At 42.8% G+C, this 25,717-nt stretch overlaps 1 protein-coding gene across 2 annotated transcripts in view; it reads left to right on the top strand.

Annotated features, from left to right (window-relative positions):
* The window catches only part of Hs3st5 (heparan sulfate-glucosamine 3-sulfotransferase 5), a 278,484-nt gene extending 252,995 nt beyond the window's left edge, over window positions 1-25,489 (top strand). For both annotated transcript variants that reach the window (XM_051164343.1, XM_051164342.1), the window contains exons 4-5: window positions 19,553-19,691; window positions 23,665-25,489. In XM_051164343.1, the coding sequence (XP_051020300.1) occupies window positions 19,585-19,691; window positions 23,665-24,598 (1,041 nt within the window). In that variant the 5' untranslated portion in view covers window positions 19,553-19,584 and the 3' untranslated portion in view covers window positions 24,599-25,489. The remainder of the gene's footprint in view (window positions 1-19,552; window positions 19,692-23,664) is intronic.
* Window positions 25,490-25,717: the final 228 nt, after the last annotated feature.

Genomic DNA, 25,717 nt, shown 5'->3' with positions numbered 1-25,717 from the left:
ATCAAGTCTCCTAATCATTGGTAGAGGGGCAGTTCTACATGCATGGGTTCTTCAAACAAGTGACAGCACCCACTCCACCAGCATGAAGGTCTCGCTCCCTCTGCCTCTCTGTCTCTCTCTGTCTCTGTCTCTGTCTCTGTCTCTGTATATATATATATATATATATATATATATATATATATATATATATATATATATATATTCAAATTACTGCTGATGATTATTAAATAGAACACAGTGTGTTACCGGGGAGCTAGAATCAACTGTAGGTGTTAAGAGAGACACACTTAAGCATGTCAGCAGTGTGTAGAACCGATTAGTGCATCAAGAGTCATCCAACCTGCATAATAATTTGACAGTTATACTAGTTATTTGTATGTCTAATGAAAACGGTACAAATTACTTTCTTTCCGCATACACTAACCCTCAAAAGTCGTGTTCCAAGAGAATATCCAGAGGGGTAAGGAATTAGATGATGACTAAGGTCGTGGCATTATCCCATGACTTCCCTCTGTGCGGGGGCCAAATGTCACTCCCATTCCCTTAGCCATGATGAATGTGGGTGTGTGTTCTTGCTCAATAATAAAATGGGAGCTGGTGGATTTTGCTGGCTAGTGTTTTGTCAACTTGACAGAAGCTCGGGTCATCTGAGAAGAGGGAACTCCATTTGAGTAAATGTCTCTATAAAAATCTGCTCAGGGAGCATTTTCTTGATGGATTATTGATGTGGGAGGGCCCTCAGCAGGTGGTCCTGTAATATCCAAATAAACAAATTGACTGAGCCAGACTGAGCAAGCCAGTAAGCAACAATCCCTTCACTGTCCCTGCATCAGTTCTGGCCTCCCAGCCTGGCCATGTTTGAATGCCCCACCACCCCTCACCTTGCTCTGAGTTTGTCAGCGATGACCTGTGGTGTGGAACTGTAAGCCGAAATAAACCTTTTACTCCCCAAGTTGATTTTGGTCATTGTGTTTTAGCCCAGCGATAGAAACCCTAACTAAGACTGGGTTAATCTTATTATCATGACACCTGAGAATAATATAAAAGACCTACAACTCTCCCACTTTTCAGCATTTTTTTTTTCCTCTCCACTTCATGATGTTGGATCAGTTTACGTTAACTTCTTTGAGTTCTTTTTTTCCATACTTCGAAGTAGGGGGTGCAAATTCAAACTAAGTTTTCTTCAAAAAGTCGATGGCATATGTGTATGCGGAGTGCTGTATAAAATACTAAGCAATAAAAAAACTCATGAAAGGGTCCAGGACATGAAAGAAAGGGGAGATCAATTTGTTTTTAAAAATCACTGCTATTAGGAAGATTACTGAATGCATGTTTGGGCTTTGTTCTGCACAGATAAGGTCCAATGAATGCAGCTGTAACCAGTTGGGGAGGCCACTGAGAAGGAAAGCAAAGTATCCTGAAACACCCCACGCCCTGCCCTGTGTGCTTCGCTACCAAAAAGCTCTCTTAAATGTTAATTAACACTTGAATGAAGTACTATTTTAAATATTATTACCAATTACTCCCCAACCTTCCTTCCCTCTGAGTACGCTAGAATGAAAATGTTACTTATTGATTAATCAAAATGTAGTCTAGTCTGAGTTCACTAAGTAAGTCACTTGCATTGTTCGTATGCACTTATCCATTCAGCCAATAGTCATTGACCTCTATGTGCCAGTTCACACTGAGCATAGAACACAGAGTGGAGATATGCACTTCTCAAACATGGAGCACCTACTGTCCATGGTCAAAGATGGAGGCGAGAGCCTCAGCACTTCAAGCTCATCCTCAGCTACATAGTAAGTTCAAAGCCAGCCTGGACTACTAGAGACCTTGCTCAAAATAATTATGTTCCAGATTATGAAAAAAAAATGAAGCTGGAAAGAAAATTATTAAGTTAAAAGTGTGGGGTGGTCAACAGTTAGCTACATGCAGAGTCTCCACTTCAATACAGAGGCCTGAAGCATCATGGGGGCAGACTAGTCCTTTCTGAGCCCATGGGTCAGCCTGGAGGGATGTGGGTGAGGAAAGACAGAACGGAGAGAAACAATGAAGACAGTGACTTGCAGATTATAACTCGGAGTGCTGACTTGTCAGATATAATGATCTGCCCATTCACTGAAAAGTATTTGACATTTCAGGGAATTGACCTTTGCCTGCCAATAGCTCAGTCAATTGCATTATCATCTCTGTTCAAAGTTTAAGCATAAGAGCTGGTGGTGTTAGGGGTACATATCTCTTGAAGGTGAACTTTCACTTTCTTTTCCACTTTTAGTATTCTGTGAAAGAAGCTTCAGGGGGAAAATCAGTTATTTTCTCTTTAAAGCTACAGATGACTAAAAATAGGTCTGTGTTCATTGTCTATTGCTGAAAAAAAATGCACACAACTGTATCAGTTTAATGTATCCTTCACCCTGTCACTTGTCATCATTCTATGGATGAGGACATCTGGCAGGCTCAGGTGGATAGTGTGCTGGGAGCCTCACAAGGCTGGAGTCAGGTTTCAGGTGCACTGGAGACACCAGGACAGGATGCTTCTAGGCTCTTGTCATAATGAGTGCAATCCTGTTCCTGGAGCCTAATGAATGAGATCCTGGTTCTGTTGCTGGCCGTTAGCCAGGCAGAGGTCACTCTCCGCTGCTTTAGGCTGCCCTCCACGTCTTTTCCTCATTAGGCTGGCAACAGTATGTCTAGCCTTAGCTTACTCACATCTAACCGTGGCTGGTACAGGCTAGAGAAAGTACCCGACTGTTAAAGGCCTCCTCTGATTACTCTCATCCTACATGGACGACCTCCCTGTCTTAAGGTCACCTGATCAGTAAACTCAGTTGCATTCTTCAAAATCCTTGCCCAGTTTTGTGGCAAACAACTCTAATGCCAGCACTCAGGAGGAAAAGGTAGAGAGAGCTCTGTGAGTTCCAGGCCAGCCCAGGGCTACATAGTGAGACCCTGTCTCAAACACACACACACACACACACACACACACACACACACACACACACACATCTTCTTGCTCTATAATGTTGCCATAGCAACCCCAAGGCCTAAGGTTGCAGGGGACATGCAGACTTCTGCACTTCCTGTGGAGACCTTTACTGTCATAGCAGAGTAGTTTTCAAAGGGACAGTGAGTTCAATTTCACTCACATCCACATTGGGTGGCTGACCACCACCAGTAATTAAACTCCAGAAGGATTCAAAGCCTCAGACTTTCCCAGGAACTGGTCCTTGTGTACACACCCTCACAGAGACAATATACACATGCACATAATTTAAAAAATAATTTAAAAAATCTTTTAAAAAGGTGTGGGATCTGGAGAGACAGCATAGGACCTAAGAGTGAGTACCGAAGGACCCAAGTTTGGCTCCCAGCACTACTTCAGTCGGCTTTACAACTGCTTGTGACTCCTAGCTGCTGGCGCTTCAGCGCCCTCCTCCTGCCTCCCACAGGAACTGGTAGAGGAAAATTTGTTTAAATGAGGCACACAGAAACCACAAAACTAGACCACTCTGTGGGTGCATCAGGCTGTCTCAAAGAGTAGAGGACTGTTACCCAACAGGAAAAGCATGTGTTCATCCTGAGATTCGCAAGGGGAAGAAAGCAGCTCTTGAAGCAAGCTTTATTAAATACTGACCAGGATGGACTCAGGTCAGGTTTACTCTCTGGAATCCCAGATGAGCCGCGTCTTGTAGGGGTTTTTTAAGGACAAACATATAGTCACCTTATCTCCCACGTGGCTTTGTTATTTTCCCAAGAACTACAACTCCCAGCATTCCAAGGAGTTACCAGGTCCTTAGGAAGGTGGGGCTTACAGGTCTACTTTGGCTCTTATACCTTGTAAGTTTTATTGGGGAAGAAAGGGCTAGAAGTGGAATGGGGACTTCCAACTGCTTGCTGTAGGCTGGTCTGGTTTGCCAGAGGTATTTGACTGTTAGGACCAGATAAGGAAAATAGTGGATGGTGGCCTTACCCACAAACAGAAACGGTCTCAGGAGAATTCTGAAGAAAACCGAGTTTTGGTTTCTGTTTGCTCAATATCAATCCTTCTGTTTACCAGAATTCAGCCTGGCTTGGGCCTCTGGCTTCGTCTTAAAACATAGTCCGCAGCACTGCCATTGGAGGGCTAGGGGTTGCAGGTGGCACTTTGTGGCCTAACAATTTGTATCTGCATTACAAGAACTAAGGTTGAACTAAAGTTCAAAGAATGCTAACAATACAGTTCTTTATAAAATAAGAATCCAAACAAAAAAGTCACTGTGTGTAAAGTAACAGACTAAAAGACAAGCAACAGAAACCCAGACCCCAGAGTTTTCAAATATAGGATTGGAGCACAGGACTTGGAACAGCTATTACCTAAAATCTGGCATGCTTCCACTAGCTGAAGCCGCGGCCTCCAGGATGACACAAGCCTTGTTTAAAATGCTTTACTGAGGCAGATGGATGCCGCCGAAGGAGTTTCTGACTGACAATAGGCCCCTGAGCCTGGTGTTTGAGTTGTTATTTCAGGAAATGTGCAGGGCTAGATGCTCTCTCTTCTCTCTGCTGTTTAAGAACCAAATCTTTCGCTAGTCACAAGTGCATCCTGGAGTACCTGGAGCTGCCTCTCTCAAATGCGAACCTGGCGGCGGGGGGAGGGGGGGGGGGGCATCTGTAGCACATTTCTCTCTCCCTTCTTCCTTCCCTCTCTCTCCTTACTTGTCTTCATGCCTTCTCAGTCCCTGTGAAAAGGACAAGGCAGGGGCCTAATTTCTATGGATTTCTTCTCCAATTTGCAAATCTATTTTCTGTCCTGAACATATGAGAAGCTTGTTTATGCTTAGGATAAACGACAGTCAATAAAGCCAGACAGATAAAAATCACTCCGAATACTCCCTTCTCACTTTTTGTAATTTTCCACTTCCTGGCTGCTGGAGCACCACCTTGGTTGACCTCACATGTTCCTCGTTTTCTCTTTGAGACGCCCAGTCCCCTCTGCCCATTGTGGTACAAACTCTTTAGTGCCTTTGGCTGTAATCGATCTTCGCGTTTGAGACTCAGGAAGTGACAGTTTGCGGCCTGGTACTGTCGCTGCAAACTCCTTTTTCCTGGAAATACCAGGCTCCTTGCCATTGTAACACATCTTCACTGAGTACCAACCATTCTAACGTCCAGTCTGTGCTGATGTAACACGGAAAGGCTAATGTTCCAAGGAGAAAAATATACTCAGTTCTTCCTTCTTTTAAGCTACCATTTTCATCTCACTGTTACTCTCAATAGCTAACAAATCCTTCAGGAATTAGATCATCTATTAATGACTATCCAAAATTCTCTGGGCTTAGAGGGAAGGAAAAGATATTTAGAGAAAAACTTTTGTTTGTTGGATGAGAAATAGAAGGAGCTCAGGTGAAAACTTTCAGCAGAAGGAAAATGGAAGGGCTGCAGTCCGAGGAAAGATAGTGATACCAAGAGCTGGCCACTGTTGCCTGGGCTGGGATGGGGAGACAGGGATAGTTGGAACACCAAGGGGTCACAGGATCTCTCCTGGAGAGATGGAAGTGCCTAAACAGATGGTAGTGAGGACCACACAATTCCACTTCCATGAATATGTTAAAATTAATCCAACTACACTTTTGGACAGGTGCATTCTTTGTAGATGGATCCCAGTGAACCCAATAAAAATAGAAAGAAAAGCAACATGGTAAAGGGCAATATTAGTGCATGTGAAAAATCTAAGTGATTATTGGGTAAGATAATAACACCTAATTTAGGAAAACTTACAAAGTTAGTCCAAAATAAAAATCCTGACAAAGTTATATTAGCTGGGAAGAGAAATAGGAGTCACTGTTCTGATCTAACAGCTGCTACAAAGAGTGTTGTTATTTTAGGATATTATTCAATTAAGTGGTTTATTTCTTTTGCTACTCTCAGTGAGTGTATTTATAATCCTTTTTCATTCTATGAGGATATTTTTCTGAGAGAAACTGCTGAACCAGTCAGAGAGAGAAAATAACAACACTTACTAATTCAAAATTACTTTACATGTCTTTCACCTTTTTCTACGCCCCATATTTTAATAAAATATATTTTAGTTAGTGCTCTTTCAAAACTTATACTATTCCAGAATTAAATGTGCACTAATAGGTGTCTGAGTCCTAGGACTAAAAATTAAGGCCAAATCTTCATAGAAAAATGATTAATTTTTTCCAGCATAGAAATCAATGGTAAAAATAGCCAGATTCTCCTGTGAGCTCTGCCAGTTATTAGCTGTGTGGACATGAGTGCTCCACTCAGCCAGCCTGGCCTGCTCCGTCTCTGAAATGGAAAATATAAGGTCTATGTTCTTCACATTTTCTTTGTGAAATTCCAGTGAAATGCTTAAACTGGTGTTTTAAAAGTAACACAAACACCCATTGCATACACCGGCGAGCCACTGAGATTGAGAGTGATGCCGATTCCAGGCCACGGTGAAATTCAGCTTCCCTGCCTTTCCACTACATGACACTCCTGTAAGCTTGGTCATTACAAATCAACCTGAGTATCCTACGGCTGACAGAGCCCGCAGACGACTCACGATAACTGGATGATGAGAGGGGAGATAAATAATGGATGTGTGCTACCAGGCTCTGAATGGAATAGAGAGCCATTCAAAAGTCAGCATATGCTCATAGTGGCTCCAGAAAGCACAGCACTCACTCTCACTCTGTGTTATGGTGGAAGCCTTTTTCCTTTTCATTTCTAACTTTGACCCCTTCGTGGTTAGGTGAAGAAAGAGCTAATAGCCTCCTTGGCCATTGAATAGAGCAAGCATGAGCATCCTTGCTGGGACATTTTCTGCTTCAGCTTTTAACCAGAGCCACCTACATGGACGTTAACATGGCATGAAGCTGAACATAGCCTCCCAGGCCTGCTCTGGTCCTCCTGAACACCCATTTCTTCTCATTGCCACACTCTTATTTTAATTATCACTATAGAATAAAAGCAAATTCTTTATGACAGCCTTTCCTAACTGCCCTCAGTTAATTTCCTCAGAATGTGCTTCCAGTGGGCTCCTGATGGTAGGACAAATTGAAAGCTAATCAGCAGACTGTTTCTCAAGTGTCGAGATCTTTTCAAAGAGAGTTCGTGTCTCGGGAAAAGATGATTATTTCCCACAATAATAGGCAGTGTGATGTGGCGGAGCCATCTTTAACGAGGCTACTTCTGTTTAAAACTGAGGGGTAGTAAGATATTAAAAATTGAAAATGACCTCAGGCATGAATTTCACTCCTCAACTTGCAGTTGTTACTTTCTGGCATGTCCCTGTCTCATTATGGGAGCAGGCCGTGCAAACTAAGCTGATGAAATCTCTTGGAATAAAAGAACTTTAGGCCAAGAAAGGATTGCTGAACACAGTCCTCTCTTCCAACTCTTAAGTGAAAAATCAGGAAGATTTCCAAATTAACAAAGGTTAGATGAGCGAAGTGATTTATTCGAAATCACACAGGAAGTACATGATGCAGTTTGAGGGTTCTGGTTGAGGTTTCTCTGTTTTGTCACTTACCTAATGGGTACTTTTCTCTTCTCTCACAGTAATTCCCCTGAAAATCTGTGGCAATGAAACTTCTTTTTCGTGTGTGTGTGTGTGTGTGTGTGTGTGTGTGTGTGTGTGTGTGTGTGTTTGTGTTTGTGTGTGTATGATGACCCTATGGGCAGATTCTACCACCATTCCACTGTTCGTTATCCAAGTAAGCAATGAGCCACAGGGAAGATCGCAAAACTAAGATGGAAAAACAGTGGAGTGGGATTTCAGGTCTGTAAGAAGAACTGCAAAGGTTGTGTAACTGTGATAGAGTCATGGCAGTGTGTGCCTTTTAAAGTCACATGTGAGAAAGGGTCTGAGGAAAGACCACTGTGAAAAGCCAAAGCCCACACAGGAGGGGCCTGTCTTCGAAACACTGGGGGCTACAGCAAGTTGTATATAACCAAGGTGGGGGGGGGCGGGGCAAGAAGGGACTTGAAGCAATTTGAAAGCAGTGAAGTCTTTCTGCCAAACAGGATTAGTAATTTCAGGACGGTGCCCACAAAGTATGAAGCAACATGTGCCACCCTCAGCAGCTGAGAATCCCATGTGCATGGCCAGGTCACAACCCATGGCTGCCAACTGTCATAAGCTCCTCTAAATGTGCCCAGCTAAATCTTCACTCCACCAAAGGCTTTGAGAGAAGAGCAGTCGTTAGGGAAAGTAGTCTGGTGGCTACTTTGGTAAGAGACAATGCCTCTCCAAAGAGGAGGAACAGATGGGGGCCAAAGGGTGGCAATGAAGACCCAGCAGATTTAGACCTGTAAGAGCCTTTCTTCCCTATCAATCTAAAAGGGTCAGGTCCTCACGCAGCAGAAGGTCCTGTTTCTCCACACTTCCATCAAGAGTTGACCTTGGAGAGTAAGAACACAACCGTGAAGGATTGCCTGTGTCTCTTGTTCGCCATATCATTTATCGAGGGGGAGTGTGGGTATGCATACTAGTGCGCTTGTTACCTGTGGGGACATGCATGAAGGACAAAGACTGGCTTCTGGCTCTTCCCTGTCACGTCATTCTCAACCTTATTTTTTCCGAAGCACAGCTTCTCACTGAGCCTGGAGCTCGCTGTTTAGGATGAACGCCCTGGCCATCAGCTCCTGGAAGCTGCCTGGCTTTGCCTCCCCAGCACTGAGGTCCCAGGAAGGAACTGCACTTGTGGCTGTTGGGGGATCTGGGCTCAGGTCCTCATGTTTGTGCAGCAAGAACTTTACCCACTGATCCAACATTCTGAGCTCCATATTATTTCTATCATAATGGACACATCATAGATGCTTGCTGGTGATCAGAGTTTATCCTGCATCAGCATTGATGGAGGCTTCCCAGCTCTCAACAGAGATTTGGCATTCAAGTGAAGGTATTCCTGGTAATTAAAAAATAATAAAAGGAAGGGTTTAGAGAAGTTTTTTTTTTTTTTTTTACTTATTTTTTTATTTTACGGTGTTTCATTTATGTATGTATGTATGTGTTATCATATATAGTGCCTGTGAAGGCCAGAAGGGGGCAGCAGATCCCCTGGAACTAGAGTCAGAGATGAGTGCTAGAAACCAAACCTAGGCCCTCTAAAATAGCAGCAAGCTCTCTTATATGCTGAGTCATCTCCCCGGTTTTGAAGCACATTAATAATATAAAATTGAATATTTCATTTTAAGAAATATTAGCTTGCTGTATTATAAACAGGAGATTAAGTATCATTTTGCATGCAAACTAACTGGATTATGTTATAGGTTTATTAAATACAGGTTTTATAATGTATTTAGCCATCCTTTATTTGGCTATAAATGTTATTTAAAATCGTTTCTCTTCATAATTTGCTTTTTAAGCTATTTTATCTGGAAAACATACTCAGTGGCAGTCTAGGGGGAAACTGGAAGGCAGAGGACGACAGGGACCAAGGATCATGGGGACAAAGGAAAGGATCACAGGAGCCTTAGAAATGAAAATGGGAAGTCAGGAGAATCGGGACATGGGTAACGAAAGGAGGTAAGGCAGGACAACCCCGCCTGGTTTTTACACAAACAGTATCACCCTACATGTTTTGAAGTTAGTTCTTCAGAAAGACCTAAGTAATGAAAGACAGAAGTAACACTGATGCAGTGTCCAGCCCCAGTGAGGGTGGAAGGCTTGGATGCTTATCGATCTCTGTTGCAAGAATCGTCCCTTAACTGCTACTTTTAAACTACCAACATTACTGGACTAATACGGATCTTTAAGCTGTGAAGATGAATTTCCTGGTTGTAGAATTGGAAGGAGACATGTGCCATTGGCTTCACCTCAGAATTACAGATCGTTGGGAGATGCATCAGGATAATTAAGTAACAATGAGCTTTCAGTACTTATTGCCTTCTACAATTTACTTAATTTTAAATAGATGTAGACCTTAACTACTGCCTCTGTCACCTGAGAGCTGGGAGCTGGTGTCTTCGTTCTGGTTTTGTTGCTGTGAAGGGACAACTCTGTAGGCAGATCTTTTGAAGGCAAACATGTAATTGGGGGCTGGTTTGCAGTTTTAGGGGTTTAGTCCATTATCATCATGGTGGGAACCACGGTAGTGTCCAGACAGACATGGTGCTGGAGAAGGAGCTGAGAGCTCTACATCTTATTCTCAGGCACCACAAGGGAACTGTGTGTCACCCTGGCCATAGCTTGAGCATTTAAGACCTTAAAGTCCGCCCCCACAGTGACACACTTCCTCCAACAAGGACACACCTCCTAATAGTGCCGCTCCCTATGGGCTAAGCATTCACACAAGTGAGTCAATGGGTGCCATACCTATCCAAACCTCCACAACAGGTGTACACCACCTCATCAGACTAGGGTCTAATTTCTAAGGATGTCTTTAAGGGACTTGGAATAGGGCTTTATCAGTAAAGTGCTTACCACACAGTAATGAGGACCTGGGTTTTATCTCTAGCACCAAGTAAAAAAAACTGAAGTGGGGTGAAAACACACCTATAATCTCAGCTCTGAGGAGGTCGAGACAGGAGAATCCGTAGGGATTTCTGCTAGTCTACTGACTCGGTGAGCTCCAGATTCAGTGAGAGACCCTGTCAAAGAAAAACAACAAGTTAAATAACAGAGACATCCGATGCCTGTCTTGACCTGCACATACACCACCATGTGCACAGACACACAGACAGAGACATGACAGAGAGAGATGCATGATTGTGCACACACACACAGAGACAGAGAGAGACAGAAAGACTGAGAGACAGAGAGACAGACAGAAATAACACAGAGATGCATATGTGTGTGCCTGCACACACACACACACACACACACACACACACACACACACAGAGAGAGAGAGAGAGAGAGAGAGAGAGAGAGAGTAACTGGCTTGAGTGAGGAGCCAACTGTGGCATATCAATGGGAGCCATCACTCTACCTGCACCAGGCATGTTAGGTAGCAAGTTGATTCTTCAGATTTCTCTCATTAAAGGAATTAAAAATGGGAGTAAAATACATACATCAAGAACCCTGCTGGGACTATTTTTTCTCTATTCCCTTCCCTGTGGTCAGTCGGGCTTTCTTCCTCTTTTTTGTTCTGTTTTGTTTGTTTTTCTTACACAGCTCATCAGACTTCACAAGTTGAATTTGCAGAAAGGTGAGGCTACATCAGATTCTAACAGATCTGTAATGTTTGCAGCTTTCTCTGAAAGGCAAGAGTGGTGCTGTAGGAAGCATAAGACTCTAGGAAGCTTAAGCTTACAATTAGTAGATTAGGTGGTTTGAATCTGTGCCCAGGCCACGTCACCTCAAGCCTCTGAGTCATGAATGCCTTTCTTCCATCCCAAGTCTGGTGGTCATCCTATGGGGCCTTTAAATGCTGCAAGACTGGTATATGCACTTATTTTCAAATGCCTCAGTAAAATTAATATGTTTACATAGAGATAAGTGAGACATAAAGCAAACATATAGCAAAATGTTAACAAAGGATATATAAGCACCCAGGTTTTCTCAAAAAGGCAGGAAAAGGAGATCACTTTGAAATGCACTGCACTTGATGAACCTGCAAGCCCTGTGCAAAGACAAAACGTTTTTATTCCGTTAAAGAGAGGCGGTGTCCAGGTGTTACGGCTTTCAGGATATTAAAGTCTTTCCCATCTAACTGATTTGATTATTCAGCAATTGTTTCCTGAGCATCTGCCACCCTAAGTGCGGGTGATAACTCAGTAATGAAAAAAAAAAAAAAAAAAACACACAAACGCACTCTTAATCTGGGAGGCTGACATTATGGAAGGACACACAGGCAAGCCATCTGGGGACTAAGCAGAGTTCTTTGGTGCATGTGGTGGTAAAATGGGAAAAGAACATGTTAGCTGGCCGTGGATTACCAGAAAGACTCCCAAGGAACTAAGATGAGAACATTAGGCCTAGGGGAGATGGAGGGAGCATTAGCCTGACAGTGAAGGCTCCTGTACTCCTCACAGAGCCCTCAGCTATGATTTAAGAGCTATAGAAGCCTCAGAAGAAAATCACTAAAACCACATTCACGGTGCCCAATTCAAAAGAATGGCAAGCTGTCCTTCGTGCTGAAGTTACTAAGTATAGATTTGGGGGGTGGGGGGTGCTGTGGAAAGGGGTAAAGGGTCCTTTAAAACCACCTCAGTGATAGGAACCCATTAAAGAATATTAAGCCTAGAGGCAACTGGATCAGATATCCATTTACGAAGGTCCATCTGGCATCAGAGTGGAGAATAAATTGAGGCAGAAGCAAAACTAATAGTAGGAGGCCACTTAGGAGACCATAATGGCTGGTTTAAGAGAGAGAGTGACCTGAGCCATGGCAGTGACAAATGACAATGCTGAAAAGCAGGTGGATCCTGACACTGCACTAGAGCTTTAAAAAAAAAAAAACGAGGCCAATGAACTCTGTGTCTTCTTCTGGGACATGTTAGTGGGCAGATGGAGAGTCATGGACTACAGTACTCAGAGGAAGGGCTTGAGTGGGGGAATCATGGGGCACAGCGATGAGGCAAAGGTATTAAGCAGATATCGCCAGGGTCTTCCGGTCGTCAGCACATGAAACCCAAGTCAGTGACAGATAGCGGTCAAAATCCACTATTTCCATCAACTGTAAAATCCTTCATAGGGACCAGGCAGAGGGCAAGTGAGGGTCTCAAGGTTCTGGTGAATCTTCTGAATGGCACGGTGGGAGAAAAGAGACGTAACAGCTATGATATACAGCCTTCTCTTAATTTGACTGTCGTGGTTTACCATCATTCCTCCTCCGCCAGTTGGGTTGAAACCACGCAGTTGTTTCCATTTCCGGTTCTCTTCTCCATAGAAAAGTCTTCCATATTTCTCCCACCTCTTCATTTTCTATTATATTATTTTGGGTAATACTTTCTTGTCTGCACTGGTCCGTCGGTGAATAAGTCCTTATCAAGAGTCGCATGGGTGAGCAACGGGGGGGGGGGGGGGGGGGCCGGGGAGGGCTTTAAGCGGTGCTGCGCTCGAAGGGCCTCATCCTATGCAATCACGCAACTCTGAATTTAAATCCTCCCTCTGCATGTGCTAGCCACGTGCCCCTAGGTGAGTAAGCTGTACACCTCTCTGTTCCTCATTATCCATCCAAAAAAATAAAACTTAACAGCTTGTGCTGTACAAGGCTGTTGCCAATGTGAGCAGAGCACAGCCTGGTGCCCCCAAAGACACATGTCTTGTCTGCCCCTGAGGGCCGTTGCCTGGGACGACTGGGTTAGTACTCAAAAAGAGGGCTGTGATTTCCCCAGGAATAATTCTGCCATAGAAGTCTTAATGAACCCTGTTGTTACCATTCCCATTATTGTTGTTACTGCTACCAGGGGCTTGTGGGAACCGTGTCTACAAGCCTTAGAGCAACACTTGAACATATCTGTATCATTATTATTTCTGAATCCCCTTACTTCTTTGCTGTAGCTTGGGAATTGTTTCTTTCTTTGCTGAGTGCTGTTTTGCAGAAGCAGCCAGATGTCTCTGCAGCTTGTCGTTTCTGGCCACGTACTCTCTCATATGTACTCAGATGTGTTCAGCTAACGCACCATGTCTACGGAAGTCTTGCTGGGCTGAAGAAACCTGTACTTGTGCTGTTCTTGAAAAACAAAATGAGACACTGAGAGATTAAAAACTATAGACAATTGTGCATTAAAGTATTTTACATTTTAAAAACTTTATAAAGGGCCTGTTACCAACATAAATATAACGGGGTTTCAGCCAGAGCTCTCGAGAAGAACGGGACAGATAAAATGAACGTAGATTATTAAATGAGTGTATTAGATTGGCTTGCACAATACAAACTGGGTATTCCAACGATGGCTATCTATACACAAGAGAGGCTGAGAACCCCGTAGCGCTTAAGGTAAGAAAAATCTGTAGGGACCTGGGAGCTGCTCCAACTGTGAGGGTGGATGCCTCAGCTTCACAGTCTGATGCTGAAGGCCTAGAGGATTCCTCAAGAGCCACTTGCTTTCAGTCAAAATTGGAAGACTGAGGAAGCTGGCTTTCCATCAACAGAGTAGATGCACTTACCATCAGGAGGGAAGGAAAGCAGGCCAAGTGAGCACGGAATTTCCCTCAGACATTTTTATATCTGGGCTGCTGCCAGGAGGTACTGCTGCCCTCTCTAGAGGATTGTCTTCCCTCCCCGTTGGTCAATCCTTCCAGGAACTGTTATCACATATCTACCCAGAGCCTTGTCTCTTAGTTGACAACCAATCATGTTGACAACCAGAATTAACCATCACAACTTCTCTGATAAACTATTACTAAAATATCATTAGCTCTATCTAGTTTACTAGCATTGCCCATAAAGATTGCAACTATATCATCTTGATGTGTTCCCAGACTAAGAGGCATGACTCCTGATTTTTTAAACTCCAATATTTGTAGGGTCTTGAGCACTTCTAGATACTAGAGGAAAACAAAAAGGTATCCTGACTCATAAGGCAGTATCTTTAATTTTTCTTGAAGAAAAGTATGCTGGGACTACTCTCATATGATCCCTGTCACCTGCAACTGTTATAAAAATGAAAGAAAGTGACACTTTAGATGTCCCATAAGAAGCCTCACTGGGATGTGCTGGTAAGACCTCCCCACTCCCTCAGGAGTTGAAAGAAGGTTTACCTCATGACGACAAGCATTGACTGCATGGAATGTGCATGTGTGATCACAAGTCCATGCCCACCATCTTGCTTGAATAGAAACCTCAGTGTTAGTATCTGAATGTCTAATAGGGTATCCCATTAAAAGTTATTTATGCTAAATAAAAAATTTTATGCTTAAAATGAACCTGTATTTTTCACAGTTCAATTATACTATTCATAAGAACTACATTTATTCTATTTTTTCCTCTTTAAAATGCATTGCAAGAACTAATTTATTTGCCTCCTCAAGATACTAATTATGCTTCATTTCTATAAAGTACTAAGAGGCTCACAAACTTCTTTCCTGGGGTCCATGCCATGAAAACACTGTTTAAAAGACGCTGTTGTCTTCACTCTACAGGTGAGGAAGACAAAATTCAGAAGGTTCCCATGACAAAAGTAAACCTAAATGCTCACAAGTGCTCCTGGCACTGAGACTGTGGGGTCTGTACTACGTCATTGGTGGTCCCCAAAGCAGCTGATATCTCACACTCAGACTCCTCACTATCATAGCAAACACAAAGACACATGAATCATGTGATGACCCAGATACAGACAGCATAAGAGGAATTAGTATGAAAAGTAGGCCAGATCTTTAAGCAACATGCTAGAGAAAATTCTAGTAGATGTGTTGAAGGCATCTTGCACACAGAGAGGCTGAACTGGTACATAGATCAGGAAGATCAGCACATCTCACAGAGCAAAGCCTACGTGGGAATCTATGGGCTTGTCTAGAGGTCAAAGTCTATATTTGAGGTGCTCAGGACATGGATGAGGTTGAAAGATCCTCAGGGGTCATAGAAAAATTAGCCTCAGAGTCAGTAGGGTTTAATGACCTAATGAATAAAGCTAGTATAAGCATTTCTACAGGAAACTAGCAAGTGTAATATGTAATAGTCCCCTAAGTCCTGGACCACCTCCTCAACAGCCTTCTCATTCTCTCTTACTTTTTCTTCTTCTTTTAACTTGCTATTCTCAAGCGGGGTCCAACCATGAGGTCACCTCAGAACTTCACTTACCCATCTGAGCAAATACTTTCCAAGCTGTGTTCCCAGGCCCAGTTACTCCCCTTTGGCCCACTAATTGTCAGCATAACAGACTAGAGCCATTCATATCAACTGGTGGGAATCGTGTTGGGATGTTCCCTTCTAAAAAGAACCAGTAAGACTGAGGAATGCCAAAAGGAAAGATGTGAGAAAGATATTCCATGCCTGTGAGGAGGCTAACAAGACCACTGAGCTAACAGGGATGAAGAGGAGTAAGGAAGCGGCCAAGTGGGCACAGAGGCAAGTGTGGCCAACTCATGAAAGGGAAAGAATCTGACCATCACATTGAGCCCTTGGAAAGAAAGGCCTGCACTACTGTACCGGGTCCATTAAACAACCCCCAAACAGGTCATGGGCAAAACAACTTATATTAGGAATCTTAGCTGGGATCTGCAATCCCATAGGAAGAGTGCAGAGAATATACCTAGGTTAAAATATAAAGTGGGTATGTGGGGGTGCCTGAGTGTCTGGACCGGACAAGCCATGAAAAACTCACTGGCAAGGATGGTCAGACATGTATAGAAAGCAATATCAAGTGATGTGCTTTTCTCGCATGGAATCACAAGTGCAAGCTTAGTGTAGACACATTGGCCTAGGACCTCTGAGGATAGGGACAGGTGTGTTTTTAAGGTGTCTCTGTCAGGATCCTGGAGAGGTCCTCTGGCCCAGACAGAAAAGCAGACTGAGTCAGGCTCAAGTCCTTTCAGTTAACTTTCCAATACTTTTAAATTCCACCTGTGGACTTAGACACGTGTTGGGACATGGCGGCAATACATTGTGAAGGCAACAGTTAACATCAGTCAAATATTTAAGAACAATGAAATGTCTGTGTGATAGAGTGCAGGAAGGAGAGACCAAAGCCAACCAAAGAGGACCATGGACAGCAGCTTCCATTGGTGGTTCACTGAAGAGACAGGATGTATCCTGATCCTTAAAGGTTAGGTGAAGTGAAGGTAAAGACAGACAGATGGACTGGGGAGCTATGACCATAGACAGAGCATCGTTTTTGAGAAGGATGGTGTGAAGACCATGTGAAAATACCTAGAAGAACCCAACTGTTTCTTCAGCCTGAACTCTTGGTCCTCTGCGGAAGCCTGGTGACTCCCACTAAGGCCATGAGACTTCTCCCATCAGTACCACTTATAGCTGCCCTCCTTAGCTCACAGCACTCTTCTGTGAATGCACACATAACACCTTCACACTAAACCACAAAGGATGTGCAATCTTTTAGTCAGGAAAGCTAATAATCCTTTGAGGAGTGTTCTTATTCACAGAACACTTATGTCCTTCTTACTGCACCACTATAGCACGATGTGTTCATTACTTTTCTGTTCCTGCGATAAAACTCAGTCGTCTAAGAGCAAGTTAGAAAAGAAAACGGATTTATTTTGGCTTACTTTTTTATGGGGATAGTCTGTCAAGATGGGGAAGGCATGACAACACAAGCTGTAAAACCTCAAAGCCAGAGTGACATATTTCCTCCAGGAAGGCTCCACCACCTAAGTGTTCCAAATGCTACCAAACAGCACCCCCAGCTGGGTACCAAGCATTCAGATGTGTGTGCCTATGGGGGACACTTCTCACTCAAACCACCGCTTGTGGGAAGGTGACAAGCTCTTCTACCTTGTGGCTAAGGAAAGAAAGGTCCTGAGAATGCAAGTTCAGGCCCTAATTGCTCTCCGCACTGTGCTCCGCACTGTGAGCACAGGGTGAAACCCTGTGCTTTAGGCTGTGGGAATTTGCTAAGTCCCTTGGGAATTAACCCAGAAGATAGCTGGTGCAGTCTTTGCCTTCTCAATACCTGGCAATTCCGTAGCCAAGAGGAAATGAGGCAAAACTGTGAACTCATCTATGAAACTCCATCCACCTCACAGGAATTTTTATGCTTTGGGATTTTCTGAGATAGCATCTTGACCATGTGCTTAGCGCAGAGAAGGCCTCTATAAACTTCTTTTTATCTTCTTTCTCTTTTCTATGCTATTGCCTACAAGCCAAACCCTGATAAGTCAGAGCCACAGGTGCACCTATCCATCGCCCCAGCAGATACCCTTCTCCCTCCCCTCTTTAATCTGTCTGGCCACACCTACCTTCCCTTATCAAGCTATCCACACATTCCCTACCCTAGCTTCTATACAGACTGCTTCTGCCTTTAGCCCACCTTACCTCCTGCCCCCTACTGTCCTACCCAATACCACTCAACTCTCTCTCCTCCATTAGAGAACATAAACTCTCTGCTGCTTTTTTTTTTTTTTCTCCTATACTTTTCCTTTGTGGTATTTAATACAGTTTGCAAATATTTTTCGGTCCTATACAGGTTTGACGGTTTACCACCTGTCTTTCCCTCTAGAATGTGGATCCCTAGTGGGCAAGAATTGTGTCTGTTTAGTTGACCATGATTCTCTGTAGTGCCCAACAGCATTGTGAGCTTGCTCTCTTATCTGCTTTTATTCCCTCTCTTAGGATGGCTTCCTACAGTTTCCTTGGTAAATAAAAGCTGAATTCTATGGAGCCCATATTCTCTGCTGATTTCCCTAAATTTCCTTCTCTGGCATTTATTCACACATTATTGAGCCATGGGTTGTGTTCTCGGGTTGTTCCATGATTCTCTAATTACATGATCAGCTGCCAGAGGACTGAAACTCATCCAGAACATCTTAAAATCTCCAGTGCACCTACTCTAATAGTAGAAAATACTATCAGCACTCAGTAGTTTCTTGATAAATGAAAATGTACATCAGCCTGACCGTGGCAGCATATCCCTTCTGCATAGTTGGAATCTTCATATAACGAACACGGCATTGCAGCAAGAGCCAGGGCTCAGCTTCCATCTTCTCAGGTTCCTATTTTCAGTTTCAATAAGAAGCAAACAATCTTATCTTGAAAGGGGATTGGATTTATTTTTAATAAGAAATCTGAATTGGGAGCTTATTTTTTTTTTCTCCAGAATGTAATAACAGTGCAAGTAAAGCCTTACACTACATTTCTCATGTATAAGAGAACAAAGCATCCAGGCAAACTTCTTTGGTCAGGTAAAAGAAGCTTGGTAACACGCAACTTTTTCAACATCCCTGAGAGCCTGGAGAGGCCACATAGCAGGGCCACCTAGTCAAAGTGTGTTTCCAGTATCCTGGGCTGGGAGTAGACATGAAAGCAAACAGCAAGCTCCTTGGAGCCAGTGTCTTCAAACACAGGCATCCTGGACACCCACCATCGGTAATCTCAGTAACCAGTCACCTTGGACTCTGCCCTCTTCCTTTATTCACAACCAAAGCAAAGCAAAAGGCATGTACCAAAGATGTCAGCGCTATGGCCCACATGATCAAACCAGAGTTTTAGCACTCACTCTATCATTCTACCTCCAATTTACCAGTTACTTGACTTACTGGTAAAACCTCAGGCTGCCGATTTTCTCAATATTCTTTGGATGACCTACACTCACTCTGTCTGTCTGTCTGTCTATAGCTACATATATGAGTTTCATATATATATATATATATATATATATATATATATATATATATATATATATGAAACATACATATATGTGTGTATATATATGTTTTTATGTGCTTCAGAAATTGTTGAAGACAGAACAAAATCTGTATAAATCTCCCACAGAAATAAGAGTTGATCTTATAGAATGAACCAGGATTAAAAAAGAAAGAAAGAAAGAAAGAAAGAAAGAAAGAAAGAAAGAAAGAAAAGAAAGGTAGTGTTTGCTAAAATCAGAGACACCATGAAAACTGCCAGTGTTGGTATGCAATCTCTTCATTGCTTAGTGGCTTGTATCTACCTCTCGTTGGCTTTATGACAACTGCTGATGGGCGGCTTCTCTCTGCTCTCAGGCTGCGGCAGTCCTGAAGGTTGATGGAGGGCCATGCTATTCAAACAGCAGGCGTGGCTGAGACAGAAGCTCCTGGTGCTCGGAAGCCTTGCTGTTGGGAGCCTCCTGTATCTCGTTGCCAGAGTTGGGAGTTTGGATAGGTAAGTGGTTAAATATACGTTCCTCCATCCACGTAGCTTTATGTATCCCTGGATGTGAACCTCCTTGGGTTAGAACTTTAATTTGATGCATTTGTCTTTGTTCCTCAAAATTCTCAAGAAACTCCTTTTTCTGTGTTGTTGATTTTGACTCATTAAGGACCTGAAATGAACAAGTTCCACACTACTCAGACCAAGATGCCTCATCCAGATCCATGGGTATTCTGTGAGCACTGACACTTATTCTCAGAGAAGGCATAACACTGTGTACAATAAATAATAATAAGTAAATAATACTGTCACTGACTAGAACAGTGTGGCCTGTCTGCATCTGGTGCTGACCTTCAGCCATCACAGTACGGTAGTGATAGGACCATGTTCCTTCCTTTTGAAATTTATGAGCAGACAATTATATATGCACCAGTAAAGAAGCTCATCAAGTTTGCAGTCCTCTGCCCTGGAAAGATGGCTACAGGCATGGATTTTTAACTATGTTAATTAGCTCTGGCTTTCAGGAGCTGAGCATACCCGACAAGGATGCTGTCACACAGTTTGATTGCCACAAGGCACTGGAAAATCCATGAAGAGGAAATTACAGAGTTGGGGCTTGGCTCTTCATAGATAAACAGATGAGAGGTGCTAGGCCTGCAGGATTTCCAGCCATGACAGTTAAGTGTCCCTAAGATGTCCCTCAATGGCTCTATAGTCAGAGTGAATATGGAGGTGCCCCCTTTAAATTAGCTCTTGAGCTGAAAGACTGGATGCTTTGTCAGTTCAATTCCCAGAGTCAATAAAAATACATCCTCAATTTTTAAATAAGAATAACTTCTGTTTTCTCCTCAGTATCCTATAGTTCAGATGTTTTAAAATAATACAACAGTCCTTGCTTTCCTTCATCCAGTGTCCGTCGTAACTGATAAACATTAACCTCTTGTTGATTTTTTTTTTTTTTTCAGTTCAAAATACCTCCCATGGGGGCTGGAGAGATGGCTCAGAGGTTAAAAGCAGCTTCTGCTGGCTACTCTTCCAAAGGTCCTAAGTTCAATTCCCAACAACCACATGGTGGCTCACAACCATCCATAATGAGATCTTATGCCCTCTTCTGGCCTGCAGGAAGAGTGCTGTATACATAATAAATAAATAAATATTTCTTTTTTAAAAACCTCCCATTTTGTAACTATGAACTACGTAGTTGAAAGCTCATCACTGGAGGCTGACAATCCAGGATTATTCTTGACATCTCATTTAATAGTGAAAAGCCTTGAGGTGACATTTGTCCTTTGTCCTTAACAGAACTTTACTATGAAGTCTTCCCAACACCTTTAATATGCCTCCAATCACTGAGGTTTTATTCGGTAATTGGACTTAAAGTTGTGAACACACCTCTCATTCAGCTGGTATCCGTTTTCCTCTCCAGCCTTCCCAGCTCTTGTTGAAGATGTTAGGCTTACCCTTAGTAACTGAAGACTACTCTGTAGGAGGGATGCTGAAGTTACTTTCCTTGTCTCTTACAATGTTAAAAGTTGCTTTGGGTCTGGCAGCCACGATTAGAACTGTTTTTCAGGAAGCAGGGAAGTGAGATATTCTTCCTACTTTTTCATGTTCTCTTGAGTGAAGGAGTCTAGGAAATACTTGTCCTACAGAGTGTGATATTGCAGGATAGGAAGTAAAAAGAAGAAAGTTCAGAAGGAAGGCTGCCCTTTCTAGGCAGAAGGACTTCCATTCGTAGAGATGCTCATGTCAACACTTTCTCCCATGGTTGGGCAAGGTAATTACATCTTACAGGAAAGCATTTGAAAGACTATTGCACTAGTGCTCAGAGAAACGCTACTCACATCATTCTAGATGCCTGAAAGTCCATCCGTGGACAACTCAATGAAGTAGGGCCAATTGCCTAGGCAGAAACCAAGAAGAACAGAAAAGCTAATTTATAATACCCTCATCATTGTCACAATCAAAACCACTTTTAACTATGTGTCTGTTGATAACTTTGCAAGATCCAGTTAGAATCCTAGCATAATAATCCCAATAAATTTATAAACTTCCATTTTCCTAAAATGTGAACTCTAGTTGTCCTGCTTAGTTTGTTTTATTTTGTCAACTTGATACAAGATAGAGTCAGTTGGGATGAGGGACTCTCCAGGGAGAAAATGCCTCCATAATCCTGGCCTGTAGGCAAGCTTGCAGAGCATCTTCTTGATTAATGATTGATACGTGCAGAGGACCCCACCCACTGTGAACAGTACTTGCCCTGCACAGCTGGTCCTGAGAAAGCAGGCTGGGCAAGCCATGAGGGACAGGCCAGGAAGCTGCTTTCTTCCAGGGCTTCTGCCTCAGTTGCCACCACCGGGCTCCTGCACTGCCCTCCCACCCTGCCTTCCATCCATGATGGACTGTGATATGGAACTGTAAGCTGAAATAAACCCCTTTCTCCTCAATTTTGCCTTTGGCCATGAATGTTTTATCACAGCAAAGGGCACACTAGTCGAGGAAGTGGTAAGCCCTGTTTTTACAATATATTTTCATTGTTTTTAATCTTTCTGAGATGAATGTGAGTTGTTTTAAGAATGAAAGAATAAATACTGCAAAAAGTAATAACGTTTATAGTTTCCTTAAAGATTATGATATAGATCTAGATAAACAGAGCAGACCTAAAACCATTCATTCCCCTGAGTTCTACACAATGGATTGAGCATTGCTTGAGGATGCAACGGGGCCTCTTGGCGAAGCCAGAGACTGCCTCATTGCCACAGGGAAGGAGAAAGACTCCAAATCACTGCTGTCACTGGAAAATTTTAACTGGAAGGAATAATTTAATAGCCCATTTGACTAGTATTATCCCCTTTCTCCAAGAAGCCTGGAATGACTTCCTAAATCAATCTAGCTGACTCAATAATTATGAATTTTCAGTTCGTCATCAGAGTATGTACAAAAGTAAACACAATTTTTAAGCCATATACAGAGGCCATGTTAAAGTAGCGACTTCATTCTGATACCACTGTAGCTATTACCACATCTTTCTTTCTCAGAGCAATATGAATAGCTGTTCATCCTTCCTGACTTTGTCCATTGTGTGCGTTACTAGTGCCTGGCTTAAATTACATAGTGATGAGGATCTGGGATTTCTGGCCCCATCAAAGTCTTCCTTCTGGATGTCTGGTCCCAGGAGTGATAGGTCATACACAGGACAATGATGGCTGGCATTGCTCCTACAATCAGCAAGGCAGAAGTGTAATAATCGTGACCCTTTCAGATAGAAATGGAAAGATAGTCACAAGTAGAGCACCACTCCTCTCTTGAGGCCAAGGGCCAGAAATTCTCACAGAAAAAAAAAAAAAAAAAAGATTCAGCAAGGACGAAGATTGGATTTCTGGATAATGGTGACGCGCCAAAAAAAAAAAAAAAAAAAAAAAAAAAAAGCCAAGGGCAGGGACTGGAGCCTCTTCTCAGATTATATCTCAAGGAGGTTGAAGGACCACATGACTGCTGCTAGGCTGCCAAAGGAGAAGAAAAAGACAAAGACTAAGACTAAAACAAAGACAGGGAACAAAACCATACAACCAACGCCTGAAATAAATGGCCTTCCTCTTCGCCCTTCAGCTTCCTAACTGAAGACTATAATCTCCTGCCTTTCTGATTTTCTAAATGATTTTAACTGGTGAGCTGTTAAAAAAGCTATTAGTATGGCTGGTGTCACTTGTCTATCCTGTACTGTGAGCATAAGTACACGCCATAGTCAATTAAGTGCTTGGTGAATAAAAATTTTAAGGAGCACTAATTAAAAAAAAAAATCCCATCAATTATGTGTGCTCTACTGAATACAGGGCTACTTAATATAAAATTTCCCAAACATATGTTCATTATGGATTACAGCAGCCTGGGACCCAGTGGCTTTATTTATGCGTGTTCAATTTGAGTCTGAGCACAGATGCAAACCAGTGATGGGTTTTTCACAGTGCCTCTCTTTTGCTTGCAGGCTCCAGCCCATTTGCCCTGTTGAAAGCCGATTTGGTGGTGCCCAGAATCAGGCTGAGCTCCCACTCCGAGCCCTGCAGTTTAAGAGAGGTTTGCTGCATGAATTCCGGAAAGGCAACTCTTCCAAGGAGCAGGTTCGCTTCCATGACCTGGTCCAGCAGCTTCCCAAAGCCATTATCATTGGGGTGAGGAAAGGGGGCACCAGGGCCCTGCTAGAGATGTTGAACCTCCATCCTGCAGTGGTCAAAGCTTCCCAAGAGATCCACTTCTTTGACAATGATGAGAACTATGCCAAGGGCATTGAGTGGTACAGGAAAAAGATGCCTTTTTCCTACCCTCAGCAAATCACAATTGAGAAGAGCCCGGCGTATTTTATCACGGAAGAGGTTCCGGAAAGGATTTACAAAATGAACTCATCAATCAAGCTGTTGATCATTGTCAGGGAGCCGACCACAAGAGCGATTTCTGATTACACTCAGGTGCTAGAGGGGAAGGAGAGGAAGAACAAAACCTACTATAAGTTTGAGAAGCTGGCTATAGACCCTAATACCTGCGAGGTGAACACAAAGTACAAGGCGGTTAGGACCAGCATATACACAAAACATCTGGAGCGCTGGCTGAAGTATTTCCCAATTGAACAGTTCCACGTCGTGGACGGAGACCGCCTCATCACCGAGCCTCTGCCGGAACTACAGCTGGTGGAGAAGTTCCTGAACCTTCCTCCAAGGATAAGTCAGTACAATTTATATTTCAACGCTACAAGAGGGTTTTACTGTTTGCGATTTAACATTATCTTTAATAAGTGCCTGGCGGGCAGCAAGGGGCGTACCCATCCAGAGGTAGACCCCTCCGTCGTTACCAAATTGCGCAAGTTCTTTCATCCCTTTAATCAAAAATTTTACCAGATCACAGGGAGGACATTGAACTGGCCCTAAAATAATACAGCGTACAACACTATGTGTTGTATCTGGAATCCCGTGGTTTCTTCTCTAGATTAAAATCTGCATTTTCCCAAACACAGCTACCCAGATCATTTTTCCATGAATACTTGTAAATATGCAGTGTGTGACCAAATATAAGATCAATTTCCTTTTCTACTGAAAATTTACAAAAAAAAAAATATGCTAAATTGCTGTCTGCATAGTTGCATCTTTTAAGCTATTTACAGTAAAAACAAAGACAAGGGAGAGAGAGAGAGAGAGAGAGAGAGAGAGAGAGAGAGAGAGAGAGAGAGAGAGAGAGAGAGAGAGAAGAGGTGATGGGACTGGGGAAAGTGACCAGATATTCCAAGAGTTAGTCTTCCTTTGATTCAGAACTTGTCACCCACCATTTTCATAGATTTAAGCCAAAAGACGAATGTGTGAAAATGTACCAATGGCTACGGAGCTTCGGGAAGCAGAGGATTCAGATTTATGGTGTTTCATTTCTGTTTGTTTTGTTTTGTTTTTGTCCTAAGGCTCTTTAATTCAGATGCTGGATTGGTGCCATGAAAACAGAATATTGCTATTTTCTTATAATTTAAAAGAATGTCTTATCTCACAAAATTGACCTTGTTCCAAAGTTCCAGTGGTAATTTTGCACTATTGTTTCCTTGTGTGGACCATGGAGTCGTTTGTAGCATGTCAATCACGTGCTGGAGAATCAAGTCCTTCTGCGTCCGTGTCGTATGTCAACAAAAACGAAATGTCCTGTACATATTGTAAATATATGTAAATACCAGTTTCACACTAAGTAATTCTATTTTGTAAACTGAATATGGCTATTTAATTTATTGTGAAAACTAAATTTATTGTGGTATTTAAAATGGAATGGATTAAAATCACACTATGTGCAACTTTTCTTAAAAATGCCTTTTGTTTTGTGCGCCCCCTGCTGGCCACCAGCATGGAAACCGTGTGGTTTTGTGGGTACTTAAAGAGTAAAAAACTTCATCCCTGGATTTCCAAACCCTTGTGAAAGCATTCTTAAAAAGTGAGGTTGGAGACACTTTACAAATATCGCAATTCTCTGGAAATCAAGGAAGAACAGCCACCTCAGAGAAGCCCAGCATTGCT

This window comes from Acomys russatus, chromosome 21, assembly GCF_903995435.1.
Source record: "Acomys russatus chromosome 21, mAcoRus1.1, whole genome shotgun sequence".
In the NCBI taxonomy this organism is placed as follows: Eukaryota; Metazoa; Chordata; class Mammalia; order Rodentia; family Muridae; genus Acomys; species Acomys russatus.
Note: the sequence above shows the minus strand (reverse complement) of the source record. Positions and strands in the feature narration are given on the sequence as shown.